The 15,640-nt window shown below is 48.7% G+C and overlaps 1 protein-coding gene across 2 annotated transcripts; it reads left to right on the forward strand.

Moving 5' to 3' along the window:
* The first annotated feature begins 1,390 nt into the window (after positions 1–1,390).
* Positions 1,391–13,701, forward strand: LOC137542262 (E3 ubiquitin/ISG15 ligase TRIM25-like). Of its 2 annotated transcripts, none has more exons than XM_068264057.1 (2): positions 1,391–1,465; positions 11,748–13,701. In XM_068264057.1, exon 2 carries the CDS (start codon positions 11,757–11,759, stop codon positions 13,311–13,313), a length of 1,557 nt encoding a protein of 518 aa, XP_068120158.1. In that variant the 5' UTR covers positions 1,391–1,465; positions 11,748–11,756; the 3' UTR covers positions 13,314–13,701. The 2 variants fall into 2 exon arrangements, with proteins under 2 accessions (XP_068120158.1, XP_068120148.1); XM_068264047.1 differs by having other exon boundaries at positions 1,441–1,465; positions 11,755–13,701.
* Positions 13,702–15,640: the final 1,939 nt, after the last annotated feature.

Here is a 15,640-nt window from a genome sequence, read left to right on the forward strand (position 1 = left end):
AACTATGGAAAGATGGATATCATTTTAAAGCTCTCTTTCTTCTCTTTCTGGCGACACATAAATCGCGGCCCTACGCCTTTTAGTTTTCTCTATTTTCGCAATCGAAATCGCAGCTGCTGCAATTTCAATCGCGAAAATAGCGAAAACTAAAAGGCGTAGGGCAGCGGTTTATATATCATTGGAAAGAGGAGAAAGAGAGCTTTAAAATGATATGCATCTTTCCATAGTTTCTGCACTGCTCGGAGTCCCTTTAAGCGTTGACGATTTTTTAAAGCACCTTAAAAGCATTTCTGCAATGTTGCTGTATGTGAGTGTTCTCACATGAGTGATGAGCTTTCTTTCTAATCGCAATCGCAGCTCCTGCACCATTTCCTGAGCATTTGCTCTTCAATAGAAAGTATAGGGAAATCGCAAAGCGCTTTGAAAAGCAATTTGGTTAGCGATTTGAAAAATAAATACATTGGGCCTGATTCACAAAGCGGTGCTAACAGTTAGCACCCTGGTGAAAAGCCCTTTATCACGCCTAAACTCAGTTTAGGCATGATAAGTTTAGGTGTGATAAGTTTAGGTGTGATAAGTTTAGGCATGATAAGTTTAGGTGTGATAAGTTTAGGCATGATAAGTTTAAGCACCAACTGCGTTAGCACCGCAGTGCACAGCTGATCAAAAGTTTTGCGCTAGCAAAGTCTGGTGCACTTTGCATAGAGTTTAATGGCGCTGCTTTGCGTGCGGGACTTTGCACGCTATCTACACTTATCTAAACTTAGCATGCCTAAACTTATCACACCTAAACTTATCACACCTAAACTTATCACGCCTAAACTGGCTTTTCACCAGTGTGGTGCAAAGGTTATCATGCCTAAAGTCTTTTAGGCGTGATAACTGAGTTATCACCGCTCTGTGAATCAGGCCCATTGTATTTATTCAGTCTCAGGTCAAAGAGTTCACTTCCTGAGTGTTGTCAGCACTTAAAAATGCACTTAACAAAGCACAAATCTCTCTGAAAGCAAAGTGAAAATCGCTTAGAAAAGTGCTCACAAAAGTGCCTAGCACTTGCCATTGTGCTATCATTTTATAATGTGATCTAGGCCTAACTTTTCTTGTTGATAAATGATCATTCCCCGGTTTACCTGACTCTTATTTGGTACATTGCCACACAAAGGAAGTTGCAGGGCATGCTGGGTTGTCTTTTTTTGCTTCTTTACTTTTCCCTCAGACATAACTAATGCAGCCTGATTGGCTGAAGCCTCTTTCCCTCCTGTTTTCCCCTCCCACACCTCTGTTCCTCTCTGATTGGCCATTACGAATAGAATGGGCAGCCAGGAACCAAGATGGCCGCTGCACTCTGCAGAGAGGGAGGCGGGGCCAGTGAAGAATATTCTCCTGCACAAGCAGAAACCGTTAAGAAACTGGTTGTAACCGGTCTATAGTCAGATGCCGTTAGGCAGGCGGAGCGAGCGGATAGGTGAGAGAGAGCTCTGAAGGCCATGTAATATTATAGGAAGGGGATGAATATCGTACAAGGATTACCTAACACAGATTCCAGGGTTCTGAAGCACTGAGGACTTGCACACTACATGCAATGCAGCTTGAGACACTCCGCTGAGAACCTAGCGCGTATCTGCTGACCCCAGATGCAGGGCCGGCGCTTCCATAGAGGCAAAATTGGCCATTTCCCCAGGGCCCCAGAGCCTGTAGGGGCCCACAAGGTGCCCCTCCTCCCCTCCAGCTATGGTGACCCATGATAGTAGGGATGCTGTGTGTTTACTTTGTGTAGGAAAAGGGGGAGGTGGATAATGGGAACCCCAAAAATGCTTGATGGGGGACATATGCTATTTAAGGGTGCCCATACAATATTATTATTTATATAGCGCTGACATCTTCCGCAGCGCTGTACAGAGTGTATTGTCTTGTCACTAACTATCCCTCAGAAGGGCTCACACTCTAATCCTACCATAGTCATATTATGCAGTATGTGGCAAATTTAGGGAGAAGTCAGTTAAGTTATCTGTATGTTTTTTGGGATGTGGGAGGAAACCAGAGTGTATGGAGGAAACCCACACAGACAGAACATACAAACTCCATGCAGATAGTGCCCTGGCTGGGATTTAAACCGAGGACCCAGCGCTACAAGCACGGTGGCGTAGTGGTTAGCGCTCTCGCCTTGCATCGCTGGGTCCCCGGTTAGAATCCCAGCCAGGTCAACATCTGCAAGGAGTTTGTATGTTCTCCCCGTGTCTGCTTGGGTTTCCTCCGGGTACTCTGGGTTCCTCCCACATCCCAAAAACATACAGATAAGTTAATCGGCTTCCCCCTAAATTGGCCCTAGACTAAAATATACATGCACCACACAATACATACAAAGACATATGACTATGGTAGGGATTATATTGTGAGCTCCTCTGAGGACAGTAAAGTGACCGACTATATATACTCTGTACAGCGCTGAGGAAGATGTCGGCACTATATAAATAATAATAATAATACAAGGCAATAGCGCTAACCAATACGCCACAGAGCTGCCCGTATTATGAGCCATTCCTCTGCATATTCACCCAGCAAGTGTTGCCTTAAAGAGACTCTGTAACCTCAAAAAGATCCCCTGGGGGGTACTCACCTTGGATGGGGGAAGCCTCCGGATCCTAATGAGGCTTCCCACGCCGTCCTCTGTCCCACGGGGGTCTCGCTGCAGCCCTCTGAACAGCCGGCGACAGACCCGACTGTAGATTCAATATTTACCTTTGCTGGCTCCAGCGGGGGCGCTGTGGCTGCTTTCGGCTCGGAAATAGACGGAAATACCCCATCTCCGTCGGGTCCGCTCTACTGCGCAGGCGCCGGAGACTTGCGTCTGCGCAGTAGAGCGGACCCGACGGCGATCGGGTATTTCCGCCTACTTCGGAGCCGACAGCCGTCAGAGCGCCTGCGCAGGAGCCAGGAAGGTAAATATTACGTCACGGCTGTACGGAGGGCTGCAGCGAGACCCCTGAGGGGCGGAGGACGGCGTGGGAAGCCTCGTTAGGATCCGGAGACATCCCCTACCCGAGGTGAGTACCCCCCAGGGGACGGTTTGCCGTTACAGTTCCTCTTTAAAAACCTGCCGGATGATAATTGATTTATAGCAGAAATCGGCCTACATTACTGATTGATTGGGATACTTTATGGGTGTGGCAGTATCTATATGGGGGCGGGGCTAGAGCTGGTGATTTCTCCCTGCTAATCTTGCAGTGTTTCCCTGCACAACATGCCTGCGGGGGGTAGAATTAGTTGGACGCAACTAACAGAAGACATCAGCGCTGTTTGGAACTTGCCTACTTTCAAGTCCTTCTCTGTAGATTATGTACAGGGAGGATCTATGAGATGCAAATTTCTCCCTCCATTCAAAATGCACAGAAATGTTCTGCAGCTTAAATTTGGACCAATAGAAGTTGGCAGGCAGTTCTTCTGATTGGCCCAATTTCAAGCTGATTATTATTTACATGAAACTTGAATGCAAGATCATTTGATCATCCTGAATCATTAAAAGAAACCTGAAATGGGGACTTATATATAGATATACATACCGGGGCCAGCTGCGGGTAAACGAGGAGGTCAGAGCCATAAGCCTGAAGGAAAACCCAAGTATGTGTATTTTATATATAAGTCCCCATCTCATCTTGTATGTGTTGTACCACTAAGAAATAGAACATTAGTAGCAAAGAAAAGTGTCTCATAAGGTGGCCATACACTGGTCGATTTGCCATCGATTCGACCAACAGATATATCCCTCTCTGATCGAATCTGATCAGCGAGGGATCGTATGGCCACCTTTACTGCAAACAGATTGTGAACCAATTTCAGCCTGAAACTGATCACAATCTGTGGTGCTGCTGCTGCTGCCGCTCCCCCCCCCCCCCCCCCATACATTACCTGCTCCGCTGGCGCAAGTCCCCTGGTCCGCTGTCTTCTTCTCCGCTCCGGCCCCGCCATGCTCCGGCTACTGAACTTCCTGTCCAGGGGAAGTTTACACAGTAGAGGGCGCTCTACTGTTTAAACTTCCTGCCGGGACAGGAAGTTCTGTGTAGCTCTGGAGCCCGAAGCGGAGAAGAAGACCAGGGGACTCGCGCCGGCTGGAGCAGGTAATGTATTACCGCTGTACTGCGTCAGGTCATTGGGCATTCGAACGCCGCTAACAACGCACTCCCGACCCGCCGGCGACCGAGAAAAATCTTCCGCACGGATGGGTCGACGGGAATCAACGGGAACGATCGATTTCGGACAGAAATCGATCGTTCTGTCAGCGGTGTGCGTGGCGATTTCACAGCCGTTTCGATCACTGTGATCAAAACGGCTGTATATCGGCGGGAAAATCGTTAGGTGTATGGGCCCTTTTATTGTTTCCAGTACATCAAGAGTTAAAAAGCTTCAGTTGTTATCAATGCAAAAGAGCTTCTCTGAGCTCTTTCATCCACTGGGGCCAATACAGTCCTGTTTTCTGAAGCACTTAACTGCTTGCCGACTGCGTCACGCCGATGGGCGTGGCTGAAGCCTATGACAGCCGATCGCCATGATTGGCCGGCTGTGGGGAGGGAGGGAAAATATTTAAAGGAACACTCATTTTTATTAAAAAAACAACAATAAAAATATTTGTACAAACAAAAATAAACATGGGGGGGAGCGATCAGATCCCACCAACAGAGAGCTCTGTTGGTGGGGAGAAAAAAGGGGGGGGGGAATCACTCGTGTGCCTTGTTGTGCGGCCCTGCAGCTTGGCCTTAAAGCTGCAGGGCCTATTTTACTAAAAATGGCCTGGTCACTAGGGGGGTTTAGCACTGTGGTACTCAAGAGGTTAAAGAGGAACTCCAGTGAAAATAATGTAATAAAAACGTGCTCCATTTTTACAATAATTATGTATAAATGATTTAGTCAGTGTTTGCCCATTGTAAAAGCTTTACATTCTGACATTTACCACATGGTGACATTTTTACTGCTGGCAGGTGATGTCAGTGAAAGGAAATGCTGCTTGCTTTTTTGGCAGTTGGAAACAGCTGTAAACAGTTATTTCCCAGAATGCAATGAGGCTCACAGACAGGAAACTGCCAGGACCATGGTCCTCACAGTTTCCTGTGGGAGGGGTTTCACCACAATATCAGTCATACAGCGCCCTCTGATGATCCGTTTGTGAAAAGGAAAAGATTTCTCATGGGAAAGGGGGTATCAGCCGCTGATTGGGATGAAGTTCAATTCTTGGTTACAGTTTCTCTTTAAACAGCCAAGCAACATTGAGGCCTGGGACCCACTACAAAGCTCTGCAGTGGGTTCCAGCCTTTAGAGAAAGCTTGAAATGAGATTTTACTGCAGGAAAGTTCAAGGGGTCATTATTTTTGCTTTGTTTTATAGTTTAAAGGAACACTGCCACAAAACAATTCATTTTTAAGCACCCCCCCCCCCCCCCAATAGTTACATCTATCATATAGATGCTTCGCTGTGTATTTGTTTTCATTTTAACGCATGATCCATCTATATAACTCTCTATCCTGTTAGCGTCAGTCCCTGCACTATCGCTGACGGACCTTCTGTAACTAGAAATCTATATAGGGGAGGCTTGTCACGTATAGTAAACTACATGACAGATGGTTTAGTCCTCTTTCCCCCCTCTCCCTAACTGCCATGCCAGTGCAAACTCACGCGCTGTACTATCTTTTGGTCCAACCAAAGGCCCCCGCACCCTTTGCCCTGCAGCCAGGCATATGGGGAGACAGCCTGGGTGTCAGCGCAGTCACGGCTGCACAATGAGCTGCTGGAGCTCTCCCTGTGTATTCAATCACGCCCCTATGCCTGCTTGCAATCACGCCCCTATGCCTGCTTGCAATCACGCCCCTATGCCTGCTTGCAATCACGCGCAAGCGCAGAGTAGCTTTAGGAGATCCGGGAATTACGAATGAAAGAGCTATGCACCCGATCCCCTAGAGCTGCTCTGTGCTTGTGTGTACAGAGACTGGGAGTGGTTAGACTACAGACTGAGGTATCCTGTAAATGTGGAATAAACTGTTATGGGTATTTCTTACTTTGTGGAAGAAAAAAGTTTTTTAGTTTTTTGTTTCTGTTGGAGTACCAACATATTGTGGCACATCGGTATGTGGTTAAAGCTTATATGAGCTTAGTGTCTTCAGTCCCAATTTAAAGAGTCCTATATTTATGTATTTATTGTATTTATAAAGCGCCAACATATTACGCAGCGCTGAACATTAGTTTAGGTTACAGACAATATTTAGGGGTGACATACAGCAATATGACAATACAGGAATACAAGAAAGATCAGATCATTCATCACAGTATGAGTACAAGGTAATGCTTAGTCACTGGATGGGGCATGGAGATCACGCAGCACAGTATGAGTACAAGGTAATGCTTAGTCACTGGATGGGGCATGGAGATCACACAGCACAGTATGAGTACAAGGTAATGCTTAGTCACTGGATGGGGGCATGGAGATCACACAGCACAGTATGAGTACAAGGTAATGCTTAGTCAGTCACTGGATGGAGCATGGAGATCACGCAGCACAGTATGAGTACAAGGTAATGCTTAGTCACTGGATGGGGCATGGAGATCACACAGCACAGTATGAGTACAAGGTAATGCTTAGTCACTGGATGGGGGCATGGAGATCACACAGCACAGTATGAGTACAAGGTAATGCTTAGTCACTGGATGGAGCATGGAGATCACACAGCACAGTATGAGTACAAGGTAATGCTTAGTCACTGGATGGAGCATGGAGATTACACAGCACAGTATTAGTACAAGGTAATGCTTAGTCACTGGATGGGGCATGGAGATCACACAGCACAGTATGAGTACAAGGTAATGCTTAGTCACTGGAGGGGAGCATGGAGATTACACAGCACAGTATGAGTACAAGGTAATGCTTAGTCACTGGATGGAGCATGGAGATCACACAGCACAGTATGAGTACAAGGTAATGCTTAGTCACTGGATGGAGCATGAAGATCACACAGCACAGTATGAGTACAAGGTAATGCTTAGTCAGTCACTGGAGGGGAGCATGGAGATCACACAGTACAGTATGAGTACAAGGTAATGCTTAGTCACTGGATGGAGCATGGAGATCACGCAGCACAGTATGAGTACAAGGTAATGCTTAGTCACTGGATGGGGGCATGGAGATCACACAGCACAGTATGAGTACAAGGTAATGCTTAGTCAGTCACTGGATGGAGCATGGAGATCACGCAGCACAGTATGAGTACAAGGTAATGCTTAGTCACTGGATGGAGCATGGAGATCACACAGCAGAGTATGAGTACAAGGTAATGCTTAGTCACTGGATGGAGCATGGAGATCACACAGCACAGTATGAGTACAAGGTAATGCTTAGTCACTGGATGGAGCATGGAGATCACACAGCACAGTATGAGTACAAGGTAATGCTTAGTCAGTCACTGGATGGAGCATGGAGATCACACAGCACAGTATGAGTACAAGGTAATGCTTAGTCACTGGAGGGGAGCATGGAGATCACACAGCACAGTATGAGTACAAGGTAATGCTCAGTCACTGGATGGGGCATGGAGATCACACAGCACAGTATGAGTACAAGGTAATGCTTAGTCACTGGATGGAGCATGGAGATCACACAGCACAGTATGAGTACAAGGTAATGCTTAGTCAGTCACTGGAGGGGAGCATGGAGATCACACAGCACAGTATGAGTACAAGGTAATGCTTAGTCACTGGATGGGAGCATGGAGATCACACAGCACAGTATGAGCACCAGGTAATGCTTAGTCACTAGATGGAGCATGGAGATCACGCAGCACAGTATGAGTACAAGGTAATGCTTAGTCACTGGATGGAGCATGGAGATCACACAGCACAGTATGAGTACAAGGTAATGCTCAGTCACTGGATGGAGCATGGAGATTACACAGCACAGTATTAGTACAAGGTAATGCTTAGTCACTGGATGGGGCATGGAGATCACACAGCACAGTATGAGTACAAGGTAATGCTTAGTCACTGGAGGGGAGCATGGAGATCACACAGCACAGTATGAGTACAAGGTAATGCTTAGTCACTGGAGGGGAGCATGGAGATCACACAGCACAGTATGAGTACAAGGTAATGCTTAGTCACTGGATGGAGCATGGAGATCACACAGCACAGTATGAGTACAAGGTAATGCTTAGTCACTGGAGGGGAGCATGGAGATCACACAGCACAGTATGAGTACAAGGTAATGCTTAGTCACTGGATGGAGCATGGAGATCACACAGCACAGTATGAGTACAAGGTAATGCTTAGTCACTGGAGGGGAGCATGGAGATCACACAGCACAGTATGAGTACAAGGTAATGCTTAGTCACTGGATGGAGCATGGAGATCACACAGCACAGTATGAGTACAAGGTAATGCTTAGTCACTGGAGGGGAGCATGGAGATCACACAGCACAGTATGAGTACAAGGTAATGCTTAGTCACTGGAGGGGAGCATGGAGATCACACAGCACAGTATGAGTACAAGGTAATGCTTAGTCACTGGAGGGGAGCATGGAGATCACACAGCACAGTATGAGTACAAGGTAATGCTTAGTCACTGGAGGGGAGCATGGAGATCACACAGCACAGTATGAGTACAAGGTAATGCTTAGTCACTGGGTGGGAGCATGGAGATTACACAGCACAGTATGAGTACCAGGTAATGCTTAGTCACTGGATGGTAGCATGGAGATCACACAGCACAGTATGAGTACAAGGTAATGCTTAGTCACTGGAGGGGAGCATGGAGATCACACAGCACAGTATGAGTACAAGGTAATGCTTAGTCACTGGATGGAGCATGGAGATCACACAGCACAGTATGAGTACAAGGTAATGCTTAGTCACTGGATGGGAGCATGGAGATCACACAGCACAGTATGAGTACAAGGTAATGCTTAGTCACTGGATGGGAGCATGGAGATCACACAGCACAGTATGAGTACCAGGTAATGCTTAGTCACTGGATGGGAGCATGGAGATCACACAGCACAGTATGAGTACACGGTAATGCTTAGTCACTGGAGGGGAGCATGGAGATCACACAGCACAGTATGAGTACAAGGTAATGCTTAGTCACTGGATGGAGCATGGAGATCACACAGCACAGTATGAGTACAAGGTAATGCTTAGTCACTGGATGGAGCATGGAGATCACACAGCACAGTATGAGTACAAGGTAATGCTTAGTCACTGGATGGAGCATGGAGATTACACAGCACAGTATGAGTACAAGGTAATGCTTAGTCACTGGATGGGGCATGGAGATCACACAGCACAGTATGAGTACAAGGTAATGCTTAGTCACTGGATGGAGCATGGAGATCACACAGCACAGTATGAGTACAAGGTAATGCTTACTCAGTCACTGGATGGGAGCATGGAGATCACACAGCACAGTATGAGTACAAGGTAATGCTTAGTCACTGGAGGGGAGCATGGAGATCACACAGCACAGTATGAGTACAAGGTAATGCTTAGTCACTGGATGGGGCATGGAGATCACACAGCACAGTATGAGTACAAGGTAATGCTTAGTCACTGGATAGAGCATGGAGATCACACAGCACAGTATGAGTACAAGGTAATGCTTAGTCACTGGAGGGGAGCATGGAGATCACACAGCACAGTATGAGTACAAGGTAATGCTTAGTCACTGGATGGAGCATGGAGATCACACAGCACAGTATGAGTACCAGGTAATGCTTAGTCACTGGATGGAGCATGGAGATCACACAGCACAGTATGAGTACCAGGTAATGCTCAGTCACTGGATGGGGCATGGAGATCACACAGCACAGTATGAGTACAAGGTAATGCTTAGTCAGTCACTGGATGCAGCATGGAGATCACACAGCACAGTATGAGTACAAAGTAATGCTTAGTCACTGGATGGAGCATGGAGATCACACAGCACAGTATGAGTACAAGGTAATGCTTAGTCACTGGATGGAGCATGGAGATCACACAGCACAGTATGAGTACCAGGTAATGCTTAGTCACTGGATGGAGCATGGAGATCACACAGCACAGTATGAGTACCAGGTAATGCTCAGTCACTGGATGGGGCATGGAGATCACACAGCACAGTATGAGTACAAGGTAATGCTTAGTCACTGGATGGAGCATGGAGATCACACAGCACAGTATGAGTACAAGGTAATGCTTAGTCACTGGATGGAGCATGGAGATTAGGCAAGTTAGGTTCACTCAGATCCATAGGATGGGTGTACGGTGATGGAGGTGCATGATCAGGTAGGACACAAAAGGAGGAGGATTCTGCCAGAAGGCTTACAATCTAGAGGGAGAGGTAAGGACACAGAAGGTAGGGGACCAGAGTTCAGCTGTGGGTTTAGAGCACTTGTGTGGGGTGGTAGGCCAGAGTGTACAGGTGAGTTTTGAGGGCCTTCTTGAAGATTTTGAAGGATGGGGAACCCCTAATAGGGGGAGGTAGGGAGTTCCATAGTGTTGGAGCAGCTCTTGAGAAGTCCTGGAGGCGTGCATGGGCCTGGGTGATGCAGGGGGCAGTCAGGCGAAGTTCATTGGAAAGATAGAAGACCGAGAGCCCAATATAGTGTAGTATGTATTAGTAAGGGGTAGAGGTAATTGTGACGTGCAAGTATTATACTCACAAACCAGGGTTGCCTCCAAAGCAACCACTGTTCAGGCAGGTGGGGAGTACAAGCCTGTCCCCACTCAGGATTAAAACGTCGCTCTCTGTGGATAGAAGGAAACTGTAGGGTAGGTCACCCTTCCACCAAGGGTGGACTTCTAGATGCGCAAAGGTGTACAGAGGCGCCGGAAGGATAAAAATAGCTAAAACGTTTAAAATTGTTCTGGTTGCGGTGGTGGACCGGCCAACCATACACAGACCACAAGGCTGTAGAATTTTTGAAACATATACACAATTTATTCAATTACTCCCAGTAAAGAGTCGCAACGCGTTTCACGGGAAAAAACCCGCTTCTTCAGGCAATAAAGGATAGGAGCAATACACAGCGTTAAGTCACGATGATGCTTGGCACCTCTGTCACAGAGGTGCCAAGCATCATCGTGACTTAACGCTGTGTATTGCTCCTATCCTTTATTACCTGAAGAAGCGGGTTTTTTCCCGTGAAACGCGTTGCGACTCTTTACTGGGAGTAATTGAATAAATTGTGTATATGTTTCGAAAATTCTACAGCCTTGTGGTCTGTGTATGGTTGGCCGGTCCACCACCGCAACCAGAACAATTTTAAACGTTTTAGCTATTTTTATCCTTCCGGCGCCTCTGTACACCTTTGCGCATCTAGAAGTTCATTGGAAATAGATAGAGGTCTAATCCAGCCACACTAGGCCTCTTCCAGACGGCCGGCTGAACTGTGCGCTTGCCAAGCATTGTGTCTGTCACCCACCAGTGCAAGTCGGGTACAACTCAAATGCAGCCGAATTGCAGTAATTATAACACCACACGTGTCAGCGCTTGACACACGAAGGCATTACCCGGCCGCAGAGGAGCGCCACACGTCGGGTCTGAGCATGACCACGGCTGCGTTCAGATGTGACTCTGTGAGGGAGCCGCCTGTCTAGCAATCGCCCAGCTGCTGCAGGAGAGCAGCTGACAGGCAGTGAATTCACCGCCTGTCAGCTGCCCGTCTGAAAGAGGCCTAAGTGCATAACAATGTAGAATGTGTTGGTTTTCTGGTTTTGACTCTCATTTCTCTCCTCAGCTGTCAGGAATGGCATCTGCTGATCTGAGGAAGGAGCTGGCCTGTTCCATCTGTCTGGCCATTTATACAGATCCTGTGACCCTGAGATGTGGACACAACTTCTGCCAGCTTTGTATAGATCAGGTGTTGGATACACAGGAGGGGGCTGGAGTTTATTCCTGTCCTGAATGCAGAGAAGAGTTTCAGGAACGGCCGGCACTGCAGAGGAACATAACATTGTGTAACATTGTGGAGAGTTTCCGCTCTGCTCAGCCAGATCAGGAAGAGACTGGAGTCTTCTGTACTTACTGTATCCATTCTCCTGTACCGGCTGTTATGTCCTGTCTGCTGTGTGACGCTTCTCTGTGTGACAATCACCTGAGAGTCCACAGCAAGGCACCAGAACACGTCTTGTGTGACCCCACCACTTCCCTGGAGAACAGGAAATGCTCCGTCCATAAGAAGATCCTGGAGTATTACTGCACTGAGGATGCTGCCTGTGTCTGTGTGTCCTGCAGGGTGGATGGAGACCACCAGGGACACAAGGTGGAGATGCTGGATGAGGCCTCTGAGAAGAAGAAACAGAAACTAAGAATTGATCTGCAGGAACTGATCACTAAGACAAAGGAGACTGAGAAAGACATCCAGAGGCTGCAGGAGGACCAAAGAAAGGTCCATGAAAAGTCATTTGATGTAGAAATGGCAGTCAATGGCCTATTTAGAGACCTCAGGAGACATCTGGACGACCTGGAGAAGAGAGTCCTGAGAGAGGTCTCCAGGCAGGAGGAGCAGCTTTCTCTGCCATTGTCTGATTTCATTCAGCAACTGGAGATAAAGAAGGTGGAGCTGTCCAGGAAAATGCGTCACATTGAGGAGCTGTGTAACATGACTGATCCACTGACTGTCTTACAGGAACCAGACACAGGTGACTTGTGTGACACGGAGGACAGACATGATGAGCAGCTCCATGATGGTGGGGATCTGGATGTGGCCGGCATCTCACACACATTACACACAGTACTGGCTGATATCATGTCTGGGGTAACTGGAGAGATCTATATACAGCCTGCAGACATATTACTGGACGTAACCACAGCTGATAATAATGTACATATATCAGATGACAGGAAAACTGCATCCTTGTCAGATATATGGCAGAATCGCCCAGAAACACCAGAGAGATATCAGGTTTATCCTCGGGTGTTGAGCAGACAGAGTTTCTCCTCAGGGCGACATTACTGGGAAGTGGATGTCAGTAAATCAGAGTGGTGGGGTGTAGGAATGTGTTACCCCAGTATGCCCAGGAGAGGAGAAGAGTCAAGGATTGGAAATAATAACAAGTCCTGGAGTTTGTGCAGGGATGATAATGAGTACGCAGTGAAACATGACAGCGAAGACATCGAATTACCAGATGGGATCCCCAGTGAGAGAGTCAGGATATATCTGGATTATGAGGCCGGGCAGATCTCCTTTTATGCCCTGTGTGACCCCATCAGACACCTCCACACCTTCACTGCCACCTTCACTGAGCCCCTCCATGCTGCAATAGGGGTAGGAGAAGGTTCTGTGAAGATATCTAGGGCCTGAGACATGCCACGTGTAAGCACTGCACTGTGGAAGATCAGCCCATAACATTCTGCAAAATATGCAGCTAATACACAGTTTAGTGGTTACCAGGCATAACTTAAACCTGGTTTATTAATAGATTATTCACTGTTTTACTAGGTAAGGATTTAGGCCGGATGCACACTTGTTTTCATGCATATTTCCTGCAATGTTAATAAACGGGTTGGTTCACACTTAAAGTAACCCATAATGCTGAAACAAAGTAAGAGTTAGTCACCACTGTAGAGGGAATACTCCAGCAGCATCCCCGGTGTACATGACCCTTGTACTGCCGGCCGGGACCCTCCACCTTTACAGCCGCTCCCCCCTCTGTGTACAAGGCAAGCAGCGGGACACTGGTGTTAGGCAGCGGGGTGGGGGGGGGGAGGAGGATGGTGTTAGGTAGTGGGGGTCGGGGGAGTGGAGAGGCAGCGGCAGTTGGGGGGGGGAGGGAGAGTGTTAGGCAGCGGGACACTGGGGACACTGGCGTTAGGCAGCAGGGGTGGGGGAGGGGGAGAGTGTTAGGCAGCAGGGGTTGGGGAGAGTGTCAGGCAGCGGTACACTGGTGTTAGGCAGTGGGGGTGGAGGGAGTAGGATTAGGTGGAGGGAGGATGTGTGCAGAGGCAGTATACATTACCTTGTCCCGGCGATCGCTCCTTCACTTCCTAGTTAGTTTTCTGGAGTCCTGCATCCAGCCAATCACCTTGTGGCTTCAGTCCCTGCATGGTAATTGGCTGGCTGCAGGACTCCTGCAAACTAACTAGGAAGTGGAGGAGTGATCGCCGGGACAAGGTAAAGGATATTAAGAATAAATAGCATTTTGAAAATGTTGCACCATTCCGCTAATAAATGTATCATAAAACACAATTTACCGTTTTAATGTATTAAACATTAATGTATTGACATTAAAACGGTAAATAGCGTTTTATGATACATTTATTGGTGGAACGGTGCGCCATTTTTTGACCTGTGACATTTTTAACAGTACGCCTCCTTAGCGCCTGCACGGTGCAGCCCCACCCATACACAAGGGGAGGGCGGCTGCAGACACAGTAGTCAGCATTGCTGAGTAGTTTCCCGGGGTCGCAGTGCAGGCCCGCCCATACACAAGGGGAGGGCGGCTGCAGACACAGTAGTCAGCATTGCTGAGTAGTTTCCCCGATATGCAGTGCAGCCCCGCCCATACACAAGGGGAGGGCGGCTGCAGACACAGTAGTCAGCATTGCTGAGTAGTTTCCCGGGGTCGCAGTGGAGCCCCGCCCATACACAAGGGGAGGGCGGCTGCAGACACAGTAGTCAGCATTGCTGAGTAGTTTCCCGGGGTCGCAGTGGAGCCCCGCCCATACACAAGAGGAGGGCGGCTGCAGACACAGTAGTCAGCATTGCTGAGTAGTTTCCCGGGGTCGCAGTGGAGCCCCGCCCATACACAAGGGGAGGGCGGCTGCAGACACAGTAGTCAGCATTGCTGAGTAGTTTCCCGGGGTCGCAGTGGAGCCCCGCCCATACACAAGGGGAGGGCGGCTGCAGACACAGTAGTCAGCATTGCTGAGTAGTTTCCCGGGGTCGCAGTGGAGCCCCGCCCATACACAAGGGGAGGGTGGCTGCAGACACAGTAGTCATCATTGCTTGGTAGTTTCCCGGGGTCGCAGTGCAGCCGCGCCCATACACAAGGGGAGGGCGGCTGCAGACACAGTAGTCAGCATTGCTGAGTAGTTTCCCGGGGTCGCAGTGGAGCCCCGCCCATACACAAGGGGAGGGCGGCTGCAGACACAGTAGTCAGCATTGCTGAGTAGTTTCCCGGGGTCGCAGTGGAGCCCCGTTCATACACAAGGGGAGGGTGGCTGCAGACACAGTAGTCATCATTGCTTGGTAGTTTCCCGGGGTCGCAGTGCAGCCGCGCCCATACACAAGGGGAGGGCGGCTGCAGACACAGTAGTCAGCATTGCTGAGTAGTTTCCCGGGGTCGCAGTGGAGCCCCGCCCATACACAAGGGGAGGTCGGCTGCAGACACAGTAGTCAGCATTGCTGAGTAGTTTCCCGGGGTCGCAGTGCAGCCCCGCCCATACACAAGGGGAGGGCGGCTGCAGATACAGTAGTCAGCATTGCTGAGTAGTTTCCCGGGGTCGCAGTGCAGCCGCGCCCATACACAAGGGGAGGGCGGCTGCAGACACAGTAGTCAGCATTGCTGAGTAGTTTCCCGGGGTCGCAGTGCAGCCGCGCCCATACACAAGGGGAGGGCGGCTGCAGACACAGTAGTCAGCATTGCTGAGTAGTTTCCCGGGGTCGCAGTGCAGCCCCGCCCATACACA

This window comes from Hyperolius riggenbachi, chromosome 2, assembly GCF_040937935.1.
Source record: "Hyperolius riggenbachi isolate aHypRig1 chromosome 2, aHypRig1.pri, whole genome shotgun sequence".
NCBI classification, from domain to species: Eukaryota; Metazoa; Chordata; class Amphibia; order Anura; family Hyperoliidae; genus Hyperolius; species Hyperolius riggenbachi.

Bases quoted from the DNA above. Each gene is read 5' to 3' on its own strand.
- LOC137542262 (XM_068264057.1), top strand. From the start codon at position 11,757: ATGGCATCTGCTGATCTGAGGAAGGAGCTGGCCTGTTCCATCTGTCTG.